Source organism: Loxodonta africana, chromosome 4, assembly GCF_030014295.1.
Source record: "Loxodonta africana isolate mLoxAfr1 chromosome 4, mLoxAfr1.hap2, whole genome shotgun sequence".
Taxonomy (NCBI): Eukaryota; Metazoa; Chordata; class Mammalia; order Proboscidea; family Elephantidae; genus Loxodonta; species Loxodonta africana.
Window position 1 is genome coordinate 79,798,278 of NC_087345.1, and position 26,083 is coordinate 79,824,360.

At 46.1% G+C, this 26,083-nt stretch overlaps 2 protein-coding genes across 2 annotated transcripts in view; one reads left to right on the top strand and one right to left on the bottom strand.

Annotated features, from left to right (window-relative positions):
• KIF5A (kinesin family member 5A) overlaps nt 1-8,464 on the bottom strand; it is a 30,452-nt gene extending 21,988 nt beyond the window's left edge. The window contains exon 1 of the mRNA XM_064283987.1: nt 8,157-8,464. Coding sequence (XP_064140057.1) covers nt 8,157-8,285 — 129 coding nt within the window. The 5' untranslated portion in view covers nt 8,286-8,464. The remainder of the gene's footprint in view (nt 1-8,156) is intronic.
• Nucleotides 8,465-11,478: 3,014 nt separating this feature from the next.
• DCTN2 (dynactin subunit 2) lies at nt 11,479-25,972 on the top strand. The gene is made up of 14 exons (XM_010598291.3): nt 11,479-11,663; nt 12,576-12,644; nt 21,195-21,291; nt 21,511-21,572; nt 21,885-21,983; nt 22,267-22,427; nt 22,625-22,775; nt 23,088-23,153; nt 23,367-23,405; nt 23,776-23,853; nt 23,947-24,018; nt 24,273-24,375; nt 24,493-24,584; nt 25,500-25,972. The coding sequence occupies exons 1-14, from the start codon at nt 11,628-11,630 to the stop codon at nt 25,584-25,586; spliced, it is 1,212 nt and encodes a 403-aa protein (XP_010596593.1). The 5' UTR covers nt 11,479-11,627; the 3' UTR covers nt 25,587-25,972.
• The last annotated feature ends 111 nt before the right edge of the window (nt 25,973-26,083 follow it).

Genomic DNA, 26,083 nt, shown 5'->3' on the forward strand with positions numbered 1-26,083 from the left:
ATACTTCCGTATTCTATTACCATTAAAATGAGTGAAGTTGGTTTATATAGAGAAAGAGAAAGAGACTTCGGAGATTAATTGTTTAGTGGAAAAAGAAACAATATGTAAATATGGTTGTTGTTAGTTGTTGTTGAGTCAATTCCAACTCATGGCGACTCCGTACGTGTAGAGTAGAGCTGCTTCATAGGGTTTTCGAGGCTGTGACCTTTCAGGAGCAAATCGCCAGGCCTGTCTTCCAAGTCACCCACCTCTGGGTAGGTTCGAACTGCCAACCTTTAGTTAGCAGTCAAGTGTCTAATGCTTTGTGCAACTACTTTTAGAATAATCATACGGATAAAATAGCCTTAAAAAAAAGATATGGGAGACTATACATAGAGCAGTTAATGGTGGTTATCACTGGAGATCAGAAGAACAGGAACTCTGCCTACATTTTATCTGACAACACATTGCTTTTAAATTAAAAAAAGAACAGCATAAATAATGTTATAGAAAAAGATGTAATGACATGACAAGGTGTGCACAAAATACTGTCAAGCAAAATAAATTGTTTTAAAATAGTATGAGGATGATCCCGTTTCTGTAAAAAAAATTCATATATTATATATATATGTTATACATAAAATACATATATACCACAGAAAAATGTGAAGAGTGTTTACGTTTGAATTTTAGTTTTTCTTCTTTTTTAGTTTAGATTTAAAACTTTTCTAAAAGGAAAATACATAATTTTAAATAAGAAAAGTTAAGGTTTTTAAAACAGAGATTAATACTGTTACTACACAAAGAACTCTTACAAATTAGTAACAAAACAGACAAAAAAACTAAACAGAGAAAAATGGACAAGAGCTAGGTACTAACAGCAGAAGAAGTAATACAAATGTTCAACAAACAATGATGTTCAACATTTTCAAAGGAAACAAAAATGGTAACATCATTTTTACCTATGAAATTGGAAAACAAAAATGAAATAGTAATACCCAGTACAAACGAGCACCCTCCTTCACTTCTAATAGGGCAGTAAACCGGTATAACTCTCCTGGGGGCAATTCAGAAATGTATAATCAAAAGGCTTTGACCCGGAAATTCTACTTCTAAGAATTTATACCATGGGAATCATACACACAGGCAAAGGTTTGACTACAAGGATGTTTATTATATATTGCTTATACTAACAAGAAATCAAAACAACTTAAAGGAATAACACTTAGGGAAGTGGCTAATATAAGGATTGATTACATTATGGCATGTGCATATATTTTATTCTTTGTTGCCATTTAAAATGGCGTCATACTAGGAAATGAATCTATCTAAAAAACATGTTGAGTGAAAGAAGTCAGACATAAAAGAGTGCATACCATATTATTCCCTTTATATGAAGTTTAAGATGGGCAAAACTTTACTGTAATTATAGAAGTCAAAAGAGTGGTTATCTGGGGGTGATACTGACTGGAAAGGGACAGGCGGCAGCTTTCAGGTGTAATAGAATTGCTCTAGATAGCCATCTGGGTAATGGTTACATGGGTGTCTACATATAAAAAATTCATCAAACTGTTTTGCTTAGGGTATGAGCACTGTATGTAAATTATACCTTAATAACTGCTATCTGCTATCATAAAATATAACATCATTAAAATATGGCTCTTAAACATACGAATGGATGCTCAACCTCACTCTTAATAAGATAAATGCATACTAAAAGTATGAAATACCATTTTTATCCATCCAAGTGGCCCAAGTACAATAGTGTGGTGGTGTACTGGGTTGATGAGATATCTACGCATAGCGCTGGTGAGAGTATAAACTGGGGCCAACTCTATGCAAGGCCATTTGGAACTACCTTAGATTTTCAAATGCATACACCAGTACTTTATGACCTCCATTTCCCAAAATTTATGCTATATGCTGCCCATGTGCAAAATATGTATATAAAAAGTCATTCAATTGTTTTTAACAGCAAAAGATTAGAACCACTCTAACTGTCCATCAATAGAGGCCTGGTTAAACAAATTATGGCATACCCCTGTAACAGATTACCATACACTTGTTTAAAAGAGTGAGATAGATCTTTATGTGCTGATGTGGAAGGATCCCCAAAGACTTATTGTTAAGTAAAAAAAAGAGCAAAATCCAAGACAGTATGCTACCACCTGTTTAAAAAAAGAAGTATACGCATGTAGAAATATATTTGCTTGTAAATGTATAGTATGCTTTTCCAAGGATCCACAAGAAACTGTACTAATGATTGTCTCTTGAAAGGGAAACTGGGTGGCTGGGGAAGAGCTGTGGGAAAAAAGCTTACTTCTTATTGTATACCCTTTTGCATCATTTGAATTTGCCACGTGTGCATGTAAGCCCTAACCAAAAATTAAATTAAAAATTTAAAAATAATAAGTCAAATTGTGTAAAAATATTTAATGGTAAAATAGTCATAATATTTTGTTAAATAAAAAAATAGGTTACAAAACAACATACAGTATATGATACAATTTTGTTAAAATTAATATACGTGTATACACAGAAAAAAAAGACTGGAAGCAAATATATGAAATTGTCAACTATTTTTCTTGAGGTGGTGGGGTTTGGGGAGATTTTTAGTTTCTTCTATGTGATTTTCTTTGTTTTTAACTTTGAAGACAATTAAAATGTGTTAGTGTTATATTCATATTATTTTTAAGGTTATTTAAAAAAATCCACCTTAATTCTCAAATCGTAATCTTTCAGCCTGCTTGAATATTCCTCTCACCCAGTGGCCAAAAAACAGAAACAAACAAAACAAGTCTGTGTCAGGCTGATGACTCTAGCCTCTTCTCAACCATGATCTCCATCAATGTCTCATGAAACCGGGCTTCCAACCCATGGCGATTACGCATAACTCTTAAACCTTTCCCTCTTCCCTCCTGGGAACCTGGGCACCCACCCACCCACCCACCCACACACACACACACATACACACACTCTCTCTCTCTCTCTCTCTTTCTCTCCCAGTTATAGGATTCCGGAGGGCACTGTGAATGCATTAAGATAGTGGGCACTCTCCAAATGCTGAAGCCAATTATTGCCTGAGGAAGCCCTTTCCCTTAGCCTGGGCTGGGGAGAAGAAAGAGAGCAGAGAGGGAAGAAGGATGGGTTTCTCAGACTGGTAATGGTGAAAGATATCTGAGAGCTAGAAAGGGACGCATTTAATAATCTTGTGAGCAGGGAAAGCCATATGACATGGATTATGATTTCAAGGGTTCTGGAAAGGCCTGCTTCCTACTTCTCTACTCATAGCTGAGCCCTTAAATTCTAAGTCTGGTTCTTTATTCATTTATCTTAAGGTTTTTATTTCTGTTAAAGTCTACATTTCCTTTAATTTGCTATTGATTATACTCAAGGCAAATTAATTTTGTCGGGTCTTTTCGTGAAAATAACTAGACCAGTGGTTTTCTACGTTTTCTGCCACTAGACTACTCACGAGAGAAACATCTCTATTATTTACATCTCTCATTACACATAATTACTTTTAATCAGACCTTAGTGTGTGGTGGGAAATTCCTTATCAAATCTGAGGGAGCATATGTATAGTTAGTAAAAGCTAGTTATGCTGCTCCCTCACCCCTGCCAGGCTGCTCCGCAGGTCCAGGATCACCACCTAGATTGAGAGTTTCTTGTAGGCAGGGAATCCTTCATGTATCCCCAATACCAAGTACGGTCCTTGAACGATTGGGTCACTCTTCATAAATACTTGTTGGGTAAATATAGATTTTGATGGAGAAAGAGAGCAAGAAGATACTAGGGACCTGGAGGTTTGGATGAAGCAACCAGTGAGAACGGAAAATGTTAACTACTTCCCAATTTTGTCAAAGTCTAGCTTGTAGGAAGACAGTGTATAAACAAATAACCAAAACCAAACCCATTGCTGTCGAGTCAATTCCAACTCACAGCAACCCTACAGGACAGAGTAGAACTGCCCCACAGGGTTTCCAAGGCTGTGATCTTTATGGAAGCAGACTGTCACATCTTTCTCCCACGTAGTGGCTGGTGGATTCAAATCACTGACCTTTCGGTTAGCAGCTGAGCGCTTAACCTCTGTGCAACCAGGGCCCCTTGTATAAAATAACAATAGCATCTAACTCTTATCAAGAGTTTTTTACATGCCTGGCACTGTGCTAAGTACTTTTTATGCATTACCTTTTAAATGATTGCTTATAGCAATCCTATGAGGTAGGTACTATTATTATTCTCATTTTATAGATGAGGAAACTGAGGCTCAGAGAGACAAGGCAGCTTGCCCACAGTTGCATAGCTGAGAAATAATAGAGCAGTTTCAAATCCAAGCAATGTGATTCCAAGCCTACATCGCCAAGGTGATCAATGCACTGAAATGCCAACTCCGCGTCAGATCCTTATCATGGCTTTTTTCCTCCCCTCCCCCAGGCACTCCACCCCTCATCTGGGCATGCCTCCAAATATTTCTGGACGAAACTAAAGCCCTTCATCACTCCCTTTTTCCAACCTCAACTTCATTTTCAGAAATATTCTATTCCCCACCCATCCCCGCAGAGGGGTCTCCCTTGCCATCCCCACTTCCAGGTAACTGAAGACCCATTGAGTTGGTGCAACATCAGAGATTGGGAGACCTGTTATTTTAGAAATACTAACAGAGTCCTCTCACCTTGTAGGAGTGTCCCCTGAGAGCCAATCTCTGTCCCACCCACAGCAGTCTTAAGTGCTCCTCACAGCCTTCTCCTCTGGAGGGTCTTTCTTCAGAGTTCCACAGTCCAGATCTCTTTGTTCTCCAATAACCCCACTCTAAGCCTTCTTATCATCTCCTTGTTCACTTGCATATCCCAGCACCTAGTTTGTCATCAATGTGTGATGACTCAAGCTAATGAGAGGACCTAAGATCGGGGCTCCAAAAGATGACCAAGCTGTTTCAACCTGCAGTAAAGCATTTCGTAGAGGCTGAATTTCAAGCACTAGTCCCGATTTCCATGGTGACACCCCTGGGGATAGTTATGATGGTAATACTAGAGAGATAATGGCCACAGCAAACATTATCTCCCCTCTCTAATTTCCCTTCAAAAAGCTACCCAAAGCTAAGGGGAGCCCTGGTACCCCACTTCTGATATCAAAGCAACCCTGGGCCACCCCAAAGTGTACTGACTCTGCTCCAATAACCCTGCAGACCTCAACCTAGACTTTTCCTAGTGAGGTACTTGATGTTCCTGTTTTTACACCCTCATAAGAACTCACTTAACCATTGGGAGACCTGAGGAAGGCAGCGTGTAGTGGACACTTGAATGAAGATGTGTGTGTGTGTGTGTGTGTGTGTGTGTGTGTTTTCCTCATTATCATCCCTCTCATGTCTGCTGCTCCATTTGCAGGGCCTGGTAGAGATGCAGCAGCCCAGACAACAGGCACTGGGACACTCTAGCCACCAAAGACCAAGGCAGAGAAAGATAGATATATAAATGCATCCAGTGACAGAATCACGCTGAGATTCTGAGTGACATAAAGAGCAAAACAAGATGCACACCACATAGACAGTAACCCAGATATCCTTCTACTACGACTCAGGCCATTAACTTTTGACAAGCCCCATCCCCCAGATTTCTGGGAGAAGTCAGGGAGGGAGGGAGTGACAAGGTTCACAGAGCTGTCTCTTCAGCTTATTCTCCTACTCTTTATTCTCCTACTCATTGCCAAGCAGAACAAAGCTCAGGAACATAAGAGATGCTAAAGGCCAGAGCTAGCCGCAGTGCCGCAGAGGCAAAGAAAAAGCAGCTACAGGAAGGAGCAGGGGCTGGGTTTGTAAGGATTATCCTCTCCCACTTTCACTCTTCCCTTACCTTCCCATTAATTCCTCAGACAGTTTCCCCACACACTGGCCCCCAAGCGGAAACTAGAGGAGAAAAGAGGAAAGGGAAAGGTGGTAGATTTCCTTCCCCTGTTGCGATCTTCAAGGGTCTCCTCAAAATCACTTCTCCTATAGCCCTCATTCTCCTGAATGAGGAAGGAATAGTAAGGTTGAGAATGCAAGCTCCCAGGATGCTGCGTGGGACAAAATGGCCCCTCAGAAGCATTTACCTTGGAGTGAGGGATTGACAGGAAGGGCTGGGGTGAGGGAAGATACAAAGCAAAACAAAGGCACAGCCTGTGGAACATCAGACAAAATAGACAAGGAAGTACCAGCTGTAGAGCTGAAAGAGAATCTGAATTGGCAGGCCCCCCACCTCTCTTCAATCTCTCTTCACTTCCCATCACCCGTTGTGTCTCTCCTATTTAGCTAGGCTACTTGGACAGATCAGCACCATATTTCTTTCTCCCAGCATCACCCCCTGCCCCATGCCCAGCACACCAGGATGTTCTAGAGCACCTAAAGGAGTTAGTTCAGGCTTACCTGAAATGCATTCTGGAGCAACAACGCTGGGTTTAAAAGTGGAAGCCTTTTTTGTGGATTTGCTCCCCCATACCACCCCTCTTCTGTTTTTCAGCCTTCGTGTGGGGGAGACTCAAGTTCCAACTCTCATCGTTAGTATTTGCTGTCCAGGCTGACCAGACTGCAAAGCCCCCAGACTACAGGGTCTGAGATCCCAAGCCAAAGAGAGACAGAAGCACTCCCCATGTGGCAAGTACACACAAACACACACACACACAAGGCTAAAACATCCATCTGAGTTCACAGGGTGAGTGAGGGGACAGGGTGGTGGCATAGTCCCCTTTGGGGATCCTTGGGGATGGGTAAGCAGACCTCTCCCTGAGACATGTTTACTCAAAATCTCATTCTCACTGACTCATAGAGCCCAGGTTCCCTCCTCTCCTTTCATTCCTTTAGCAAGCGTGTTTCCAGCTGCCTTGTGTCAAAGACTGTGGATCAAAGATACATAAGAAGCGCTCCTGACCTTGAGAAGCTCAGGGACTGCCCTCAAATTCGCCCCTCTCTTCTTAAGCAGGGCTACAGTTTCCTGGCCCAGTACCCCTCAAGCCCCACAGGACTCAATTCCCAGATCCTTTCACCCCATTCCACCAGCCTAGGCAAGGTGGAGTGGATGAGGCCTAGCAATTCCCTTTGAGTCATAACTGATAAAGGTCCAGAACAGAAATCTGGAGAGGCAGTGCGATGTAGAGGAAAAAGAATGAGCTTTGAACTCACAGATTTGCATTCAGCTCCATGAATTAACTGTGTGACCTTGAGAAAGTCATTTAATTTCTTTGGGCCTCAAGGTCCTTAACTGTAAAATGGAAATATTAATCCCTGCTTCAGAGTGTTGTTTTAAGAACTAAATAATATGGATAGAGTGACAAGAACACAATAAATATTATTTTCCTTCTTAACAAGACCTCCTCCATGGTTAAGGATTATCATGATGAGGTAGAGGTGGCTTGCTACCTTTTATTGGTTCATCAAGGGAAAGGATGAATAAGCAGGTACTTATTAGGATCTTGGGTTTGAGCATTTTTACTTATTGGAGGGGAAGTGTTGGGGGGTCTGAAATCTTCTTCCTATTGTACCTGGGAGGAAAAGGCAGACATTTCCTTAGGACCCCAGAGGCTTCCCCCAAGCTGGGCGTGGCATCCATGTATTCCTTTCCCAGAACACCCTTCAACAGACTTGTGCCCTTCCCCCAAGTCCAGGCCTTAACTAATTTAGGGGATGATGGAGGAATTTGGTCCCGGATTTGGTCCTGGACCCCACTTCCATTCACACCACCGCAGAGACCCTGGACTGCCCACCTCCCATCTAGCCCATCCACTAGCCTTCTCCTCCCTTGCTGGGAGGTGAGGGGCACAGATCTGAGCCAATAACAAAGAGAAGATGCACCTTCTCTGGGGAGAGAGGGAAAAGATCAGAAAAACACGGGACTGACTCTAAGGGGTGGCGAACCTGTAGAGAGTAGTAAAGGCGAGCTGGCTCCCCTAGTCCCGGAGAAGTAGCCCCCTCCCCCTCTGCAGAGTCTTGGCCGCTGGCCTGGCCAGGCCACACCCAGCCATCCTGATGCAGGGGAGAGAAGGAGGGGCTGCGGCGCGGAGGATGGTTGGAGGATGAAGGATGGAGGATGGAGGATGAGTGGAGGGGAGGGGGCGCAGTGTGACAGGCAGGCGCTTAGGCTCTGCGGTATAAGATTCAGTCTCCCGCCCTCCCCCCCCCAATCCCTTCCAGGGGCAGCACTCACCCCAATAACGACGCTGTCATCCCCTTGGAAAATGGGGATGAACTTGTCCCCTCGCAGAATCTCTGCCTGGTTGAGGGGCCGAAAGCGGCAGAGCACCTTGATGCTACATTCGTTGTTGGTCTCCGTCATGGTGGTCGCCGACGTGGGGCTGGGGCACTTCTGGGGCTGCAGGGGTGATGTGTGCTCCGGAGGAGGAGGGCGCTCAGCTGAGGCCGAGGCGGAGGAGAGGAGCTCGGTCTCTGTTGAGGGGCGCCGAGGCGAAGACTGGGAGCAGGACCTGTGCGCGCTTTCTCTCCTGCGGCACTGGGGTGCGGGCGGGGGACCCGGCGGCTGGTGCTCTCGCGGCGCTCTGCCTCTCCGCCCTTCCCGCTGCAGCGCAGCGCTGCGGGCTTGGGCGGGGCCGCGATGAGGAGCGGGGGGCGTGGCCTCCCTCGCCGGGAACCGCTCGCACGACAATGACCAGCGCAGGGTGTGACCTTTCCTCCCTACTCCCACCTGTCCCCTACTCACCCCTGAGGCTCGGAGATAACTTGCCTCACCCCTTCCCAATCCAGTTCATACACTGCGTCCCCCTCCCCCGACCTGTTTGTCCCTCCCTCCACCCCCTGGAAGGGAATAGAGGGTCGGAGGTGCGCTTGTCTTAACAAGAGGGTCAACAAGGTTTCCATCCCTTTTTTCCGGGGTATCCTCTACCCCCGTCACAGTCCTCTCTCTAAATTGGGAGCCCACTTCTCATTCCCCCGTCTCACCTCCCACGCACAGATGCCAAATTCCCAACCCACTCAACCTTCAAGGGCAGCTGCCTGTACCTGTATTGAGGGTGGGTCTCCAGGTCCCATTCTTGGGGAAGAGGTATCAGGGGCAAGTCTGGCTACCACCTTCCCCTTCTATATGCAAGGGTGCACCCTACTCTCTCCCCAACATACACACCAGGTCCCCAGTTTGAAAGAAGACAAACTCCCATTCTGGCCTATCAGAATTCAAAAGCAGATGAATTTCTCATTTTTGCCTACTAAATTGAGACTGGGATGGAGGTGGGCAGGAGTAACTTTTGCAAGAGAAAGGGAATCAGAAGGCGGTGAAGGAGAGTGGTGATAGGAGTGGGCAAGGCTACAGGGGCCTCTGAGAGGATTCTTAGGGTGAACACCTGCATTTGGGTTTCAGCAGGTTTAAGCACCTATGTATGTTTCCTGTTCCAGTTACCACTGGACAGAATCCCAATATCCCAGCCCCTTTCTCAGGCCTTTCTTCTCTGCTTCTCCTCCCTTCCCTGGTACAAGTCAAGCCCAGAAAAGCCTTGTCCTTCTTTCTCCCAGGTCAACCTACAGCTGCAGCCCATGGGGCAGAACCACCAAGAAGCTGGTGAATTGATTTTTCTCCATGTCACAGGTTTTTGCTGGCCAACAGAGAGTTGGACTGCAGGAGTTGAAGCTCTGGGCCAAGGGGAGGGGCAGGGTGATGGGAGCAGGGAGGAGGGAATGGAGGTTCTACCCAGCAATTGTCTGTTAAGTGTCTAAGGTCACTTAGACACTAAGGGGCAAGGGTAAGAGGCTGATGGCCTGGCCAGAAAAGACCCAACCACTCAGAACTCATCTGAGGAGGGAGTTCCCGTCAGACCTATATCTCTAACCCACCTGAATCTTAAGAGAACTGAGGGAAAACGATCCAGCTTAAGGAACTGGATGAGAAGGCAGTGGAACTATGGAGAAAGAGGGGTAGAGGCTTGGGGGAGGAGCCAGGAAAGTGTAGATAGAATGACAACGAGTTCTAAACTCAGGAAAATAGGTATCTCTCCAGTCACTTTGTCTGGCACTATTTCTAAGTGTTGCAGCATCCTGCAAGCTTGAGAAATATCCTGGGAAACATCCCAACCTTGAGGCCCCAGGAGCTTCAGGGAAACATACTTAGTAGTTTCAGAATGCCAGGCCATGAAGGGTCACTGGATAGCCCTCCCCTCCCCACCCCCCAAAAAGAACAATGTGATATATTACCTTTTAGATCTGTGCTCTGCTAAAAAACCATCTGTACCAGCCCAAAAGGTCAACATTTAATCCAAAGTAAAGATGAGACGATAAGGGGGCAGGGAAACTAGAGTACTGGAAATGGAACAACCAGAGCACAAAGAGAATGTTGACACAATGTGAAAAATGTAACTGATGTCATTGATAGATTTGTGTGGAAATTGTCAAACAGGAACACTTTCACAAAAAAACACAATAAAATATTATTAAAGAAAAGAACAATGTGGTGAGTTTTTCACAAAGCTAGTTAAGTTTAAAAGAATTGTCTTTTATTCTGAGACTTCCTATTTTTCTGCTAAGATGGTGATAGAGACAGTAGGTTTTCTTTTTTTAATGTATTTACTTGGAAAAATAAAAAGGTAGCAATTCGGTGTTTATCCTCAAAAAGATTTGCTGTTGTTGTTTCAATTTTATTGAACTGTGAAATTCAAAGGTCTTGAAACTATTAGTGAAGTGGTTAAGAGCACAGAGGGTGGTCTGACAGATATGGAAGTATCACTTTCCTATTATATAACTTTGAAATAGGATTGCCAAATTAAAAAAAAAAAAACTGGAAGCCCAGTTAAATTTGAATTTCAGATAATTAATAATTTTTTGTGTATGTCCCAAATATGGCATGCGCCCTTATACTAAAAACTATTAGTTGTTTTTCTGAAATTCAAAGTTAACTAGGCGTCCTGTATTTTATGACACCCCTAACTTGAGAAGATAAGATTTCCATACCTAATACGCACTAAAAAAAAAAAAAAAAAAAAGTGGACGTCGAATCATCTCTGACTCATAGAGACTCTGTAGGACAGAGTAGAACTGCCCCATGGGGTTTCCAAGGAGCGGCTGGTGGATTCGAACTGCTGATATTTTGGTTAGAAGCCATAGCACTTAACGACTACATCACCAAAGCTCTTAATATGCTCTAAGCGTTTACTAAATTTTACTTGTTTTTCAAGCCCTGGCTATGCCATAACAGGACGAGTTTTGTGATTTTATCTAGCCACTTAATTTCTGGGAGTTCCAATTTATTCATCTGAAAAAAAGGAAATATAAGATCTCTTTCACAGACTTGATGTAAAAAAGAAAGAAAATAAGTAGTGTAAAACAGCTCCTCAAGACGCGTTATTGTCGTTCCCTGCCCAAACCCCAGCCCGCCAAGACTACACATCCCACAATCCCAGGCGGCGTTTCCCCTCCATCCCTGCCATTACCTCATTCTCTGGCCTCGTTCTCGCCAATCCCTGCCTAGCCGGAGGTGTGGCATCAGGCTATTCTCGCGACTTTTGTTTTACCCTTCTGCTGTGCTACTCCTGTCGCGAGACCTCCGGCTCCTCCGCCTCCTGCGCCGCTCCCTTTGCCGCCGTCTTAGCCCGGGACCCGGACTCATCCTCTCCCCTACCTGAACACCGGCCCCGGCTCTACTGAGGCCCCGGTCCCCCCACCCCGCCTCGCCGCCGCCATGGCGGACCCTAAATACGCCGACCTTCCCGGCATTGTGAGTACAGGGCTGGCTACGGCTTCCCAGGACCGCGCCCCCGACCACCCTAGGACCCCCAACAGACACCAACCCGAAACCCCTCCCGCCTGAAGCCCCTCCTCCGCCCCAAGGACGCGTTCCCCTCGCTCCGAGACCGGCCGCAGCACCTTCCGGACTCCTTCTATCCGACTGAGCTGGGCCGTCGGACGGCGCACCAGACCCCCTTCCCGGCAGGCGCCGGCTCCCCGGCCCCGAAGTCGTTGCTGGTCGTTACCACTTGTGCCCTAGTGTTACCACCAGTGTCAACACCTCCCGTGCTGTCCCAAATCTCCCTATAAACCCCCCACCTCTCACGCCACCCCAGAACACACACACCAGGATACTTGGTGATGGCCTTCACCCTGCCAAGGAAGAGATTAGGGTGGCAGAACTTTTCTTGTGTCAGAGGTGGAAGTCTGTCCCCCGGGAATCTGCCCCTCCCTTCCCCCATGCACATGCCTGCGTGTTCCCTCTTTGTGCGGCTCTGTCTGTATTTTCAGGGTAGGGGTTGGATCACAGGACCTTGGTCCCGACTCATGCTTAACCCTTGTGCCGGGGTAGTGGTGCTCCGGGCCTAATTCAAGGATAGCCCTCACCTACTTGTGATATGATTGCCAAGGACGTGCTCCCCCAGCCTTCAGATTCAGAGTAATGAGTAACATCTTTGTCATCAGTACATACCATTTACAATCAGGTCCCAGTTGTCCCCTCTGTCATCCCCACCCCACTGAGTCATGGGGAACTGACATGCTGTTAGGGACAGGTGGAAGAGAAAGGACAGGATCCTGGCATCACAGCCTGCCTTTTCTGTTTGTTCAAGTGGAATGGAGGAAGGGGTGTTGGTGGATATGCTGGGTGGTGAGGTCTGGTGATCACTGCTTCTGCCTGCAGGCCAGGAACGAGCCAGATGTTTATGAGACCAGTGACCTACCTGAGGATGATCAAGCGGAGTTTGATGCGGTAAGACCGTGCTGCCTCAGGACTCTTCTGGACTCTGATGTATCTTTCCCAGGCAGGGCCTTTCCCTTCTTTGGCGAGTCACAGCAATAAGTGGGTATGCCAACCCCAGCCTAGGTGGTATGTAGGTTGCAGGACTTGCAAAGGCCTCACTGGGCCTACAGCCACCAATAAGTAATGCCAGGAAAAAGAGGTCAGTGGAAATATAACCAAGAAGACCTACTTGCAAAACCCTGATCCTTGGGCCTTTTTAATCAAATTAGATTATCTCAAAAACAGTTAGGTTGGGGCTAGAGACTTAGTTAGGCTCATGGGTTCTAGCCCATGGTAATAAATCATGAAGCCTGAACACTTATAACACTTGAGGTTAGGACTAGGCCTTTTATTTCGTAAAGTATTTCACTTCAGTATCCTACCAAGACCCTACCAAGAGCTAGACTTTGAAGTATAGAGGACTATTTTATAGGAATGTTTAGTATCCATTGGGCAAAGAGTAAGAAAATGATTTGGAGATTTTAGAGAGAGAAAGGGGACTGAGGAGGAAGGAATTAGCTAGCTATGGACATATTTGAGCCAGGAGGGGGACTACTTAGCATTGTTGACTGGATGTCTTGCTTGTGTGCTGATTTTTGTGCAGTGCAGAGGAAGGAAGAAATGTTCCTGCACTCAGGAAGCCCCCAGACTAATAGGGGAGTTAGGAAGCAGGGAAGAAAAAAACAAAATTGAGTGAATGAAAATCAACATAGTAGAAACTCGGTATGTAAGTGCCAAGGTGGGCAAAGATCCATTAGCATATCTTACAAGATATGTTTCAGGTTCTATTATTTCCAGACCTGGGCTGAAGTCACGTTAATGGTGTGAGATCTGAGTGAAGGTGTTATCAGGAGTCAGAGGGAACAAGCTTAATACGCGTGTCTGTGAGTCCTGTGGCTGTATCTGTGGGCTGGTTAGTTCTGGGGAACGCTGGTTGCTGGCTTATAATGTATGGCTTGGCGTACTCACTTATTCCTTATTTGATTCCCCCATGTGGAAGTGGTTCCTACTTTGTGGGGAACACCTTCCCTGTCCCCTCTCAGTGGTGTGTCTTTGTGGCTTCTGTATCTGCTGGCATGTCAGGCTGTCCCCCAAGCTTGAGTATCTGGAGATCAATGCAGAATAATGTTGTTGCCCAAGGACCGGGGTGTGCACCTGTCATTCTAAGAGGTATCTTATTAGGAAGCTGCCTCTGGCCTCACAGGATAGGGATATAGATGCTGAGGACTTCACTGTACTGCCACGGTTCACAGACTGCTCAATTCTGTCCTAAGCCTCTGCCTAAAAATTATCAAGCCTTCATGGTAAGATAATGAATGGAACTTTGTAACTTTGTCCATGACTGAAAAAAAAAAAAAAAAAAGGCAGTATCAAAGCAGTCCCCTTTTTAGACCAGAAAAAAAAAAAAAAGTTGCAATTTTCCTTTTGAAGCAACTGGGACATCTCTTAATAAAAAGAAGATGACAACCATTCTAGGCATGGAAGAGCCTAAATGTGCATCTCTGATTGGCTGTTTGTCCCCACTGAGCCAGAGCAGCCTATTTTAGTAGTGTCTAGTGGGGTGGCTGATGGGGAGAGAGGATACCATGAGTCTTCATTTCTTGTGGCATGTTGCCCAGGATGCTGGTATAGCAGTGCTTAGGAGTGAGATGGTGAGCACAGGAGGAATCCAGTTGGCGTCCATCACCTAAGGCTCAGCTAAGTGGCTCTCTATCACTAGGGAGGAGTAAGTGGGGCGGGGAACCTTCAGCTGCTCCAGAAGCCCTCAGGGCTGAGATGTTTCCTGGTGTCAGCTAATATCTCTGGCCCCTGATTGTCCCTATGGGCATTAGGAGAGCAGCTTTCAGGAAGTCAGCTGAGTAATGGCTCTGCTGCTGCACTTAATACTGACGTATATGTGCAACTCAAGGAGCAGCGGGTTGTCCTTAGACTGTCCAAAGATCTCATGCCCATTAGGCCTGGATTCTCACCAGCAGCCTATCCCCTTATGTACCTTGCCAAGACCTAGAACACATGACAAGTGCACATAACCATTTTTGTGGCTAAATCAGCGGTTTTCAGTCAGCCTTATTAGCCCCTGGCAACAGCATTCTCTGCCTAGCCTCCAGATTATTTTCAACTTTTTTTTTTAATTTTTAGAATAGGTAATATATGCACATAGAACAAAAGATTGAAGTCTGTGTAGTGAAAAGCCCCTCCCATCCCTGCCCGCCACCACTTAGTTCCCTTCCCTGGAGATATTCAGTATGACCAGGTCCTTGTGGAATCTTTCGGAAGGTGTCAGATTTTTATTTAAAGGAATAGTCGGGTAGCATTGACCCTAACAGTCATTAAACCACCTTCCTCTGATCCCTCCACTTTGGAAGAAATTGGGCTCCTGAAGGATATGATGTTCTCTAATATCCTTAAAGATTTTAATTGCTACTTTAACTTATGCATGAAATTTTTCAGTTCTCACAGTGGGGAAGAATAAGGGAGAAAATAATAGGCAATTTTAATTTCATTATAGATGATCCTGATTTTCCTACTACTCCTTTAAAACAATTTTAACAGGAAGTAAAATATTCCAAAACAGGAATAGAGCAAAAAACTGAGCAGGCCAGCCCTTTCTTCCTCTGTCTGGAAGGATTTCCTTTCTCATTTTAGACACTCCCAGATTGATTGAGGTGATGGGCTTGTTTGGAGAATTTTCTTAAAGTGCCTGGTCAGGAAAGCTAATTCCCAAATGGTATTCTGTGTCTCCTGGGCCCACAGCCTGCCTTGGGTCTGTGTGGCATTCTGCTCATGGCTTTTGAACCACTGGAGCAATGGTAGTAAGTTTAAAAAAAAACCTCACTCAAAACAGAATTGAGTTTCTCTGCTTATGGCATCACTGCCCCCCAGTGCCATGTGAAAGGGGGAAAATGACCTAGCCAGAGCTTGGTGGGGCCCTGACGGAGGCTTCCATTCTTGAAACAGTCAATAGTGCTGGACACCAGCAGCCTGAGATAAACAGTAGGTGCTCTTGCTTAGACTCTGGGGTATCATAGAGTATGCTTGATTGTGTTCATTGACAGTTGGCGCACTTGAACTTATCTGAGTTTTTCCTAATGCTTCCCCCATCCTCCCTTCTCACCACCTTGCCTGGACACTAGTTTGCACAAGTAAGACCATTCAATGCTTCTTTTCTGCATGTTATTTTTTCATCTGCCATCTTGCATGCAATGCTGTGCCACTGTGCTTTTGTGGTTAATAGTTTTAAATTCCAATGATTCCCTAGTTGGGTCACTCTGGGGCCTGCTGGCCTCATGTTTAAAGATAATTAATCAAGTATAGAAGTACAACTCTGATCCATGAATTATTGTCTCTCCCCAGTGCGAGATCTGCAAAATAAAACTGTCCGATGAAGGATGGGATGGAAACATGGAGGCTATGAATGCTTTTGGACGTGAGGCATTTAGGGGCAAGAGTTAGAAGGGACTTGCCTTTCTCCTCCTCATACTAGAATGGAATTAAGTGAAAAGGACTGACTTTTAGTTATTCTAGGGTGAGGAACAACCACAGTCATGACTTGTTAGCTGTGTGTGGATTATCCATAGGAAAAAACTCATTTTGATATCCCCCTTATGCTAAGCCTTTAGAGAAAAGGGGGAGGGGGCCGGTGTTGTATGCAGTTTTAATATAAAAATAATTTGGATTATTTATACTTCACAAGTCTCTCTGCTTCTGAACCCCTCCTTGAGAATTAATGGATGGTCCACATATGTGGATCCATCCTGGACAGTTTTATTCTACAGCATTATCCATCTTCCTTGTCATCATGGTTCTGAAGCCCCCCTGGCTGCAGCTTTGGCACAGAGCCAGAACAGGCTCAGAGAGCAGCAGTGGCCTCCTCTGTCTGATTTCGAACCTCAGGTCTTGTCCTTTGAGGCGTAGCCACTTAGCCACACAGCCCTGGGGAGTCTGGAAGTCCATTAGTGAGAGGGACTGGGAATCATGTACCAGGTAAGCTGATACCTATGATCAGGGCACCTGGGATTTTCCAGTCAAGGTGACTGTGGTGTACTAGGTTTCTGTGGTGACTTTACTGCTCCAGGTTACAGGAATTATGCATAAAATACTCCCACAGACCTGGAGGTGGTATATACTGTTTACAAACTAATATGCCACTTTTCCTTGTCTTTGATTTTCTGCCCTCATCTGTTTTGTTTATTCCATATGATTTGAACTTTAACTCATGGCCCATTGTCCTCCCTCTTCTTGAGTTTCTCCCAAACTGGCTTTAGCTTGGTGTGGCAAGTAAGAGAAAGGTACAAAGTGTCTGTCTCTCGTCATGTGTTCACACGTGTACACCTATGAGTCCTTACACCCAGCTGCTCATTCTGTGTAGAGACATCTCAGCCTAGAGTATTAGACCTGGAGCCACCTCTACCTTGGACTGAAGGAGGAGTCTTGGCTGGGCTGGACCCTGATATTAGACAGGGAATGGAGAGGTTGAGGTTCAGGTGTATCTGTGACTTAACTCTCTGAGACAGGAAATAGCATTGTCTTTATCCCACCATGGATTTTCTTACGCGCAAACATCCGCAACCCTCTTATATTTTCATCTGCCCATCAAGAGAGTTCCTGGAGAGGCCAGGTATACAATTGGATTCTCCTTCCTGGCAGTTCTTTAGCAGCCTTGCTTGGAAATGGGAGCCTTATCTATGTGGCCTGGACTAAAATAAGTCCTCTTTGGAATATTCTCACCCTTTACCCTTGTCTACCCTCCAGCCCCTGTGAATCTTTTGAACTGAGGGTTGAAGAAACATTCTCCACATGGGGTAGTGGCTGTAAATCTTGGTGTCCCCTGGACTCTTTGTACCAGCACATCATGGCAGAATTGCTCTGTACCCCTCAGAGCTGCGGGGTGAGGTCAGCAGTTCAGGATGGATACCAATAGGCCAGGGTGCATGAAGGAGCAGGTTTTGCCTCTCCTCTGGCAGCAAGAAATAAGAATGAGGCTGGAATTAGGTACTTCATGTTTCCTTAAACTCTCCATCTGTATCTGACATATTCTGCCTAACCTAAAGTGAAATCAGACCACCCATATGAGTATGTGCATTTTTCCACCCTCATTGTGACTGATTCTGCTATCCAGATATTTAATTCTCTCAAAACTAGAGAAACCAGGAGACAGGAAGACTTGGGCCATGACCGAGTAAGGGGAGCCCCCCCTTGAGAATTATGGACCCTCAGTGAGCTACAGGTCCTCAGAATCTCCATAACCTCTGCTTCATATTTTATCATCTCTGCAGCTTCCTGCCATCTCTACAGCTTCCTTCCCACCTCAGCCTTCTATTCTCGCACTTTCCTACCCATGCCACTAGCTTGTAACATCTAACTACTAATTCTCAGATGATCCTAAATTGCTGTCACTAACAGTTAAGCTTTATGACATCCTCACTGCCACCCCTTTCTCTTGGGGTATGTGGTGACCCCAGTGGAAATTTCTCGGTCCAAAAATGTTGCTAGGCTCCCCAGGGGCCCTGTGGTGCGGCGTGTTTGAAGACTATCATGTAGTGCATGTGACAATTTGCTAATAACAATTTTGTCTTTTTTTTCCCTCCCTCACCCCATCCCCCACTCCCTTTCCTTTTAACTCTTTTGATTTTTTCACCTCTGGGGAAACCGCAAGGAGCTGGTAAGAAGCTTGACCTTTCATCTGCTTTTTTAACGGGGTGCTGTAATGGGCAGTGATTTCTCTGTCTTTTTGTCTTCACTAAATCTCTCATCCCTCTTTTTCATCTCACAAATCACTATAATGACACTGCCCCCAGCCCATGCCCCAGATCTAGACACTGGCAGAATAGGTGCCACTGGAGGACTAGTGTGTTCTGCCCACCTGAGTCTTCTGGGGCCACATCCTCAGAGAGGCTCCAAGAGGATGCCACCGTTGGGCAGCCCTCCTGACCCCGGATGTCCTCCTGCAGCAGGGAATAATTGGATGAAAGTGCTGCCCATTCCCGTTACTGTCCAGAACCTCTGAAATTCATCTTCTTTGTTTGCCCGTTTTTACTCCACCCTTTCCCTACTTAAGGTCCCTTCTCTTTTTAAGGTCCCTGAACTACTAACCAAAAGGTTGGTAGTTCGTATTCACCTAGCAGCACTGTGGAAGAAAGGCCTGCTGATATGCCTCTGTAAAGATTACAGCCAAAAAAAACACTATAGAGCTCAGTTCTCCTGTGTAACACATGGGGCTGCCATGAGTCGGAATCGACTTGACGGCAGTAGGTTTGGTTTGGTTTTTTGTTCCCTATTTAGGAAGGTGGAAACCCTGGTGGTGTCGTGGTTAAGTGCTACAGCTGCTAACCAAGAGGTCAGCAGTTTGAATCCACTGAGCGCTCCTTGGAAACTCTATGGGGCAGTTCTATTCTGTTGCATAGCGTCACTATGAGTCGGAATTGAGTCGATGGCCGTAGGTTTTTTTTTTTTAGGAAAGTAAATAAGAAAGTATGTTCTCATCTGGACAGTGCCTGGCCCATACCACAGGCTTAACAAATGGGGCTAACCCAGTAAACTGGGTTACGAGTTGTTTAATTTCTCGGTCTGAAGGTTATGCCTCCCACTGGTGTTTTTTAAGAAAGTTTTGTTTTTGTTTGTTTACATGGATTTCTACCTCACTGGCATTAATTGGCCAATGTGATTGGTTCTCACAGTGAGGCATAGCATGTTCTTGAGTGTGAGTTTAAGGGAAGATGGTTGTCTATCCTGAGCATGAGTCCTCAGATGAACACAGAGTGGAGGCCAAAGACCACAGTTATTGGGCTGGTGGGTGCTCAGAGAAGGCTAAAGATAATAATTTGGGACTCAGTTGCCAATGGGCACTTGCATGTGGGACATTGAGCCCTTATATTATCCCTTGATCTTTAGCTATTGCCCCTCTGCCCAGCACATCCTGAAGAAGAGCTAAAGATCAAAGTTAATATTTTCTCCTCATTTCCTTTCTCTGCTTATTTTTGAAGCTGCCACTCACATTGATTCCTCCTCAAAATAGGAGAGCAAATATGAAGGATGAGGCTTCCTTCTGTCTGCTGCTCTTTTTCCTTATGGCCATCTACCCTCCCCCTTACCCCACAAGGCAGAGGTTCTCAGGCCTGGCTGCATTTTAGAATCATCTGGGTAGCTCCTTAAACCAGCCTAGTGTGCTGGCCCTACCCCAGAACAATAAGTCAGAATCTACAGAGGAGAGCCTAGGCCTTTATTTCCTTGTCCCTTCTTCCTCCCACCCCCCACCACCTTTTTTTTTTTTTTTTTTTTTTTAACATTTTCCAAGTGATTCTAATGTGCAGTCATGGCCCTAGTCGAAGGAAAGAAGACTTATTTTGCCTTTCTACTATGGAGCAGTTCTGTTTTGTAACACATGGGGTCGCCATGAGTCGGAATCGACTTGATGGCAACTAACAACAGCTGTAGAAGGCAGAGATACGATTTCCAACAGAAAAGGATTCCTCGGTCTCCCTCTCCCTACCTTCATTACTGTAGTGAGAGCTCTTGGGCTTCTGACAGTTGAAGGAAGAACATGCAGTCTGAAGTGCCCAGCCTTGGTGTACTTATTGGAGTCTGTGGACAGAAAGTATATATCTAGTAAGAGGGGAACCTCTCTGCTTCAATTTCTAGGGTGAAGTCTCTTTCACTTTCTTCTATCGTGTCCCCCTGTCTTTGGAAATGCTTCAGTGCTTGGTGCACAGCGGAGGGTCAGGGAGAAGGGGCAGGTGCTGCAGCTTCTGTTTGAAAAGATGCTGAGCTGTCTGCGTTTCAGGGCTGCACATAGCCCCTGCCCAAGGTGCTCCTGGCAAATAGATAATGCCTGTACTTCTTTTAAGATGTCCCTTTAAAAATAATCCAAAATAATAATAATAATCCAGTAATCCCTGCCTCTTCTCCTTATCCCCTGAATTCTCTGGCCTCACAGCAGCCTCATTACTGGGCTGTTGGTCAGGCCCTTTGCTACCCTTACTTCTTTATCTGAGAGCTGGTGTTCTCCCTTTAGTAGGTTTAAAGTCCTAATATTCACCCTCAGATTATTGGCCTGATTGATTGTCTGCCTTTTCTCCTCTTTCCCTCCAGCAGGGATGGGAGGTTAGCTTTAAAGTGGATTTCCTCAGCCACCAAGGAGATTTGCTTTCGGGAGGGGGAGGTTAAAAGAGGTCAGGTTGGTTTTTTGCCTAGAGTGCATGGTGTGTGCCAGAAAACTTTGGGAGGGCCCAGTTGGATGGGGTGGGGGATGGGGAGACTTATGTACAGAGTGGGTGGGGAGGTTATGCTGCCTCTGTTCCCAGTTGAATCAGGGTGTTAATATTTATACAACTGAGACTCCAAATTTATCAGGAAGCTTCCGTTTCCTAGGTTGAGCCTGGGTTGGCAGCTTGAAATGGAGCTGCCCTTCTTTCCCATTGGAAAATAGGACCCAGTCTCCTAAGGATTGAGGATTTTGTGGGGTATGGGAAGCTCTAGGGTGGGAATAATTCTGCCCCTGGTCTGAATCACCTATTCCTGCAGGAGGAGCTGACGAGCACAAGCGTGGAGCACATCATTGTCAATCCCAATGCTGCCTATGACAAGTTCAAGGACAAGAGAGTGGGGACAAAGGGACTTGGTGAGACTGGGCTAGAAGTTGGGTGGGAAGAAGCCTGAAGGACAAGCATGAGAAGTGGCTTCCTGTCCTCAGGTTTTAGTGACTTTTGTTTTCAGGAAAGGCTCCCTCGTGGAGATCACTTGTGAAAGCCCTTATACTGACCTAAAACCATCAATTTCTTCCTGGGCTTCCCTGATCTAAGCAATCAGGCTCTCAGTTCTGTTTTCTTTTCTCTGGCAGATTTCTCAGATCGTATTGGAAAAACCAAGAGGACAGGATATGAATCTGGAGACTATGAGATGGTTTGTTGTGTGTGTGTTGAGGGGATGATGTGGGAGTTCCATCCAGCTGACACTTAGGAGGAAGATAAGGGGACGCAGTTGGGAATCTGAGTTTGTCTATGGTCGAGGGTCCTGCAGAACCCAGCAGGCTGCAGTTGAGAACACTGCCCTCTGTTTGTTCTGGGGAGTCTATAGGCCTTTGGCTACTTCAGTTCCTCTATCCTAGGGTGTTGTGGATTCTGGTCATGATACCATAAGACTTAGAGTTTGGATAAATTCTTGGGGCTTCCTGTAGTGAGAGGTATAACATCACCCGGTGTGCTTGCTTCTTAGCTTGGAGAGGGCCTGGGAGTAAAGGAGACACCCCAGCAAAAGTACCAGCGACTACTACATGAGGTCCAAGAGCTGACGACTGAAGTTGAGAAAATCAAGGTAACTATAAACTCTTTTTCTTCTCTTTCTGCTGACTTAACAGTCATTGATCCTGGAACTCCCAGCAGGAGAAGAACTCCCTAGGCTCCCGGAATAGGGGTGAGATTTCTTAGAGTTTAGGAGTACACATGCCTCTACTTTCAGTGTTACAGGTTGACAGTCTACTATGCTAAGGACCATCAGGTGACTTTCAGCCACAATTGTCATCCAGGGTCTTGATCCTTTTTTTCCCTTGATTCATTCTTCCCACTCCCCACTGTCTCTCCACCTCTTTTCATACCAGACAACAGTGAAGGAGTCAGCCACTGAGGAGAAGCTGACCCCTGTGGTACTGGCTAAACAGCTGGCAGCCCTGAAGCAGCAGTTGGTTGCTTCCCACCTGGAGAAGCTGCTGGGACCAGATGCTGCGATCAACCTCACTGACCCTGATGGGGCTCTGGCAAAGTGGGTGCCCCCATTGTTGGGAAATCATTGCTGGTTGGGTTGTGGAGGGGAAGGGCTCAGCCAGGTACTGACAGAGATGCTAAGGGGAAAGGGGCCTAGCTGTTCCTGAATGCTGACTAGGAAGCGAAAGTGAGAGAGTGACTGGGCTCATCCACCTTCTTCAAGTCATAGTATTACTACTTGGTCTCCTGATGTAGGCGCCTGCTGCTGCAGCTGGAAGCAACAAAGAACACCAAAGGCACTGGTTCAGGGGGAAAGACCTCCAATGGGGCCCTTCCAGATAGCAGCCTTGTCACTTATGAACTACATTCTCGGCCTGAGCAGGACAAATTCTCTCAAGCTGCCAAAGTATGTATGTAGTATTGGGGCGGGGTGGGAGCGGGTACTTGGTCCCGAAGACTCTCCTGCCTCCTTCTAAGGAAGCATACCTGGGAAGAGGGTGCTAGGAATGCTGCTCTGTCCACAGCTTCTCATCCTCTCCATGTTTTCCTCACCTACCTACTCTTGGTTAAGATTTTAAGATGTGTTCCAGGGAAAGGAGCCCCTTTAGTGGTGGTGGGGCAGGGGCGGAGTGAGCGAGCAGAGAAGAACAAGATCTTATTCCTCCCATGGCAGCAGCAGGAAGGCAGATGGCAAATCTCACCCCCTTCCTCCCTCTAGGTTGCGGAACTTGAGAAGCGACTGACAGAGCTGGAGGCAACTCTACGCTGTGATCAGGATACTCAGGTCAGGTGCTGTCCTGTACTTAGTCTGAGCCTCAGACAGGTCCTGCACTCTGAGCCCATGGTCCACAGCATAAGCCTGGGCTGAGTCAGGAAAGGGTTGCAGTTAACACGGGTCAGCCAATGGGTTGTCAGCTAGAACCAGAAAGGATGGGAGAATGTGGTCATCATATGAAGATAAAAAGGCCACTGATTTCTTCCCTCCCTTCCCCACCAGAATCCCCTTTCAGCAGGTCTCCAGGGAGCCTGTCTTATGGTGAGTATGGAAGGAACTGGAATGTTTGAATTATGAGGGAATTTTGGGATTGGTTTTACTTTGATAATTGCTTTTGGGTCTGCTAGTGGCACAATGGTTAAGCTCTTGGCTGCTAACCAAAAGGTTGGTTCAAACCCACCAGTAGCTCCAGTAGCACCAGTAGGGAAGAAGAGCCTGGTGATCTGCTCCTGTAAAAAGTACAGCCTTGGAAACCCTAGGGGGCAGTTCTCCCCTGTCCCGTAGAGTCTCTGTGAGTTGGAATTGACAGCATCCAACAACAGCAGCTATATATTAATTAACTGTAATGGGATATCGTGGGACTCTTTCTAGTCTGATCCTTCCCCCTTCATGAAGCTTGTCCCACCTCCAGGAGACAGTAGAGCTGTTGCAAGCAAAGGTGAGCGCCCTGGACCTTGCAGTTTTGGACCAAGTGGAGGCTCGGCTACAGGTATTAAGTGGAGGGCAACCTGGATTGTGGGTAGTTTGGGACTTTGGAAGCCCTGGATGCCCTCACCCCTAATCTTAAAATCTATGCTTTCAGAGTGTCCTGGGAAAGGTGAATGAGATTGCCAAGCATAAAGCCTCTGTAGAGGATGCAGATACACAAAGTAAGGTCAGGAATACACCTTTACCCCATCCACCTACCCCTTCCTGCTCCCTCATATTATCCAAGTCATCCTTGGTAGTAATACCAAAGCATGGGAGCACACTGAATCCTCAGGTCCCCATCTTCATCAGCTGTTACAGCTGAGAAGGGGCAGTGCTTCCTTGTGCCCATTGACTACTTCCCCACCCCAGTGAAATAACAGCTCTTACTTCACAGAAAACCTCAGCCATCCCCCTCTGTGCCCTGTCATGTCCCTCCAGGTGCACCAGCTATATGAAACCATACAGCGCTGGAGCCCTATCGCCTCCACCCTTCCTGAGCTGGTGCAGAGACTCATCACCATCAAACAGTTGCACGAGCAAGGTGGGAGGCAGCTGCCAGGAGTGCTAAGAGGAACTGAAAAGTGGACAACTTTGGTTCTCCTCCCTTTTTAGTCTCAGATTCTAGTTTTAACCATACCTTTCTTACCTTCTTTTGTAGCCATGCAGTTTGGTCAGCTCCTGACACACTTGGATACCACCCAACAGATGATTGCTAGTTCCCTCAAGGACAATACCACTCTCTTGACCCAGGTGTGTCCCTTGACTGATCTGCCACCTCCTTTCTCCAGCACAGACTAGCTTCTCCAACTTCCTTTCATAAGGTTCTGCCTTAGGCCATTTTGTAGCCTGCTGGTCTGGCATGGTTTGGGCTTGAGTTTCTACGCTATCACTCAGTGGTTATGGGACATTTGATGACTTAACGTATGAACTTCCTTCTTCCTTTCTGTAGATTACACCTGTCTCACTCAGTTACGTGGATTACGAAAAATAATATGGCCAAATTTTGGGGTTAAATAAGCACCAGCTTTTCCTATAAAGCCTACCCTTTCCCTCTGTAGTCTCAGCTTTACTCTCCCTGGGGTCCTCACCCAGGTGCTCCTTTCTACCCTGGAATGAATTAAGGCTTTGAAATCAGGGACCAGGCTCCAACCTGGTTCTGCTACTTCCTTTCTGACCATGGGTGGGCAGAGAGCCTCAGCTTCATTCCTTAGCCATGCCCGGCCTCAATTTCTGTTGGAGGCACTGTTCTCAGTGCTGGAGGGGGCTTTAAAGTCAAGACACCAGCATCACTGGACCATCAAGATAAATGAAAATATATGTAAAATACTTGATGTAATGGAATTTCCTTCTTTTAGAGCAATTTTCTAAAAATCTTGAACCGGTAAAACCGTCATTTCAACAGAATTTTACTTGGTCCTCTATCACATAAACAGATGAACTGTACTGGTTAAAGTCAGGATGGGAATTCTTTGAACGCTGCTTCTTCCTGAGCTAGTTCCATGGTACTCCAAAGAGTTTTAAAACTACTGCCGTAAACATCCCCCCTCTGGGCCTCATAAGCTATGCTGCTTCCTCTTCTCCTCTCAGCGAATTTCTTCAGGTCTTCATCCAGGTGGCCTTGAGCACCAGGACCCAACAAAGTCAAACCACTCTGTCACTTTCTAGGTGCAGACGACCATGCGTGAAAATCTGGCCACAGTCGAGAGGAACTTTGCCAGCATTGATGACCGGATGAAGAGGCTGGGAAAGTGAGCACTTTTGGGAGATGGGGACCAGGGGGATTCCCTACCCCTTGAACTCTGTTAACAGCTTACATAGGGCTGTCCCTGCAGTGGTTTCCTCTTAAGTATAATTCTTGCATCCCATCCCATTTGACACTGGGGGCAAGGGGTTCTTCTTGCATGTGGGGTTTATACTCCTACCCTACTGAATACAGAATTCCAACTGGGGGATATTTGATATAGTGGTCTTCCCTCAAGCCCCAAGAATGAGGCCTTGGGCCTAGCCCATGCCGACTCATGTCCACTACTACTTTGCCTGGTGTGGGGAAGGGTTTGGTTCTGCCCTCCAGAACAGCTTTTGTGGCTGACTGTAATACTGTACAACTGTTTCTGACCATTAAATGCTGTTGTACTCTGTGTGACCTCTGCTTTTCCTGGGGAAGAGGCAGCACTGAGACATAGACACATTCACAGGCTTAATAGGTGGTCTAAGCCACTCTACCACAAGAGGAGGATTTATATTGTAAC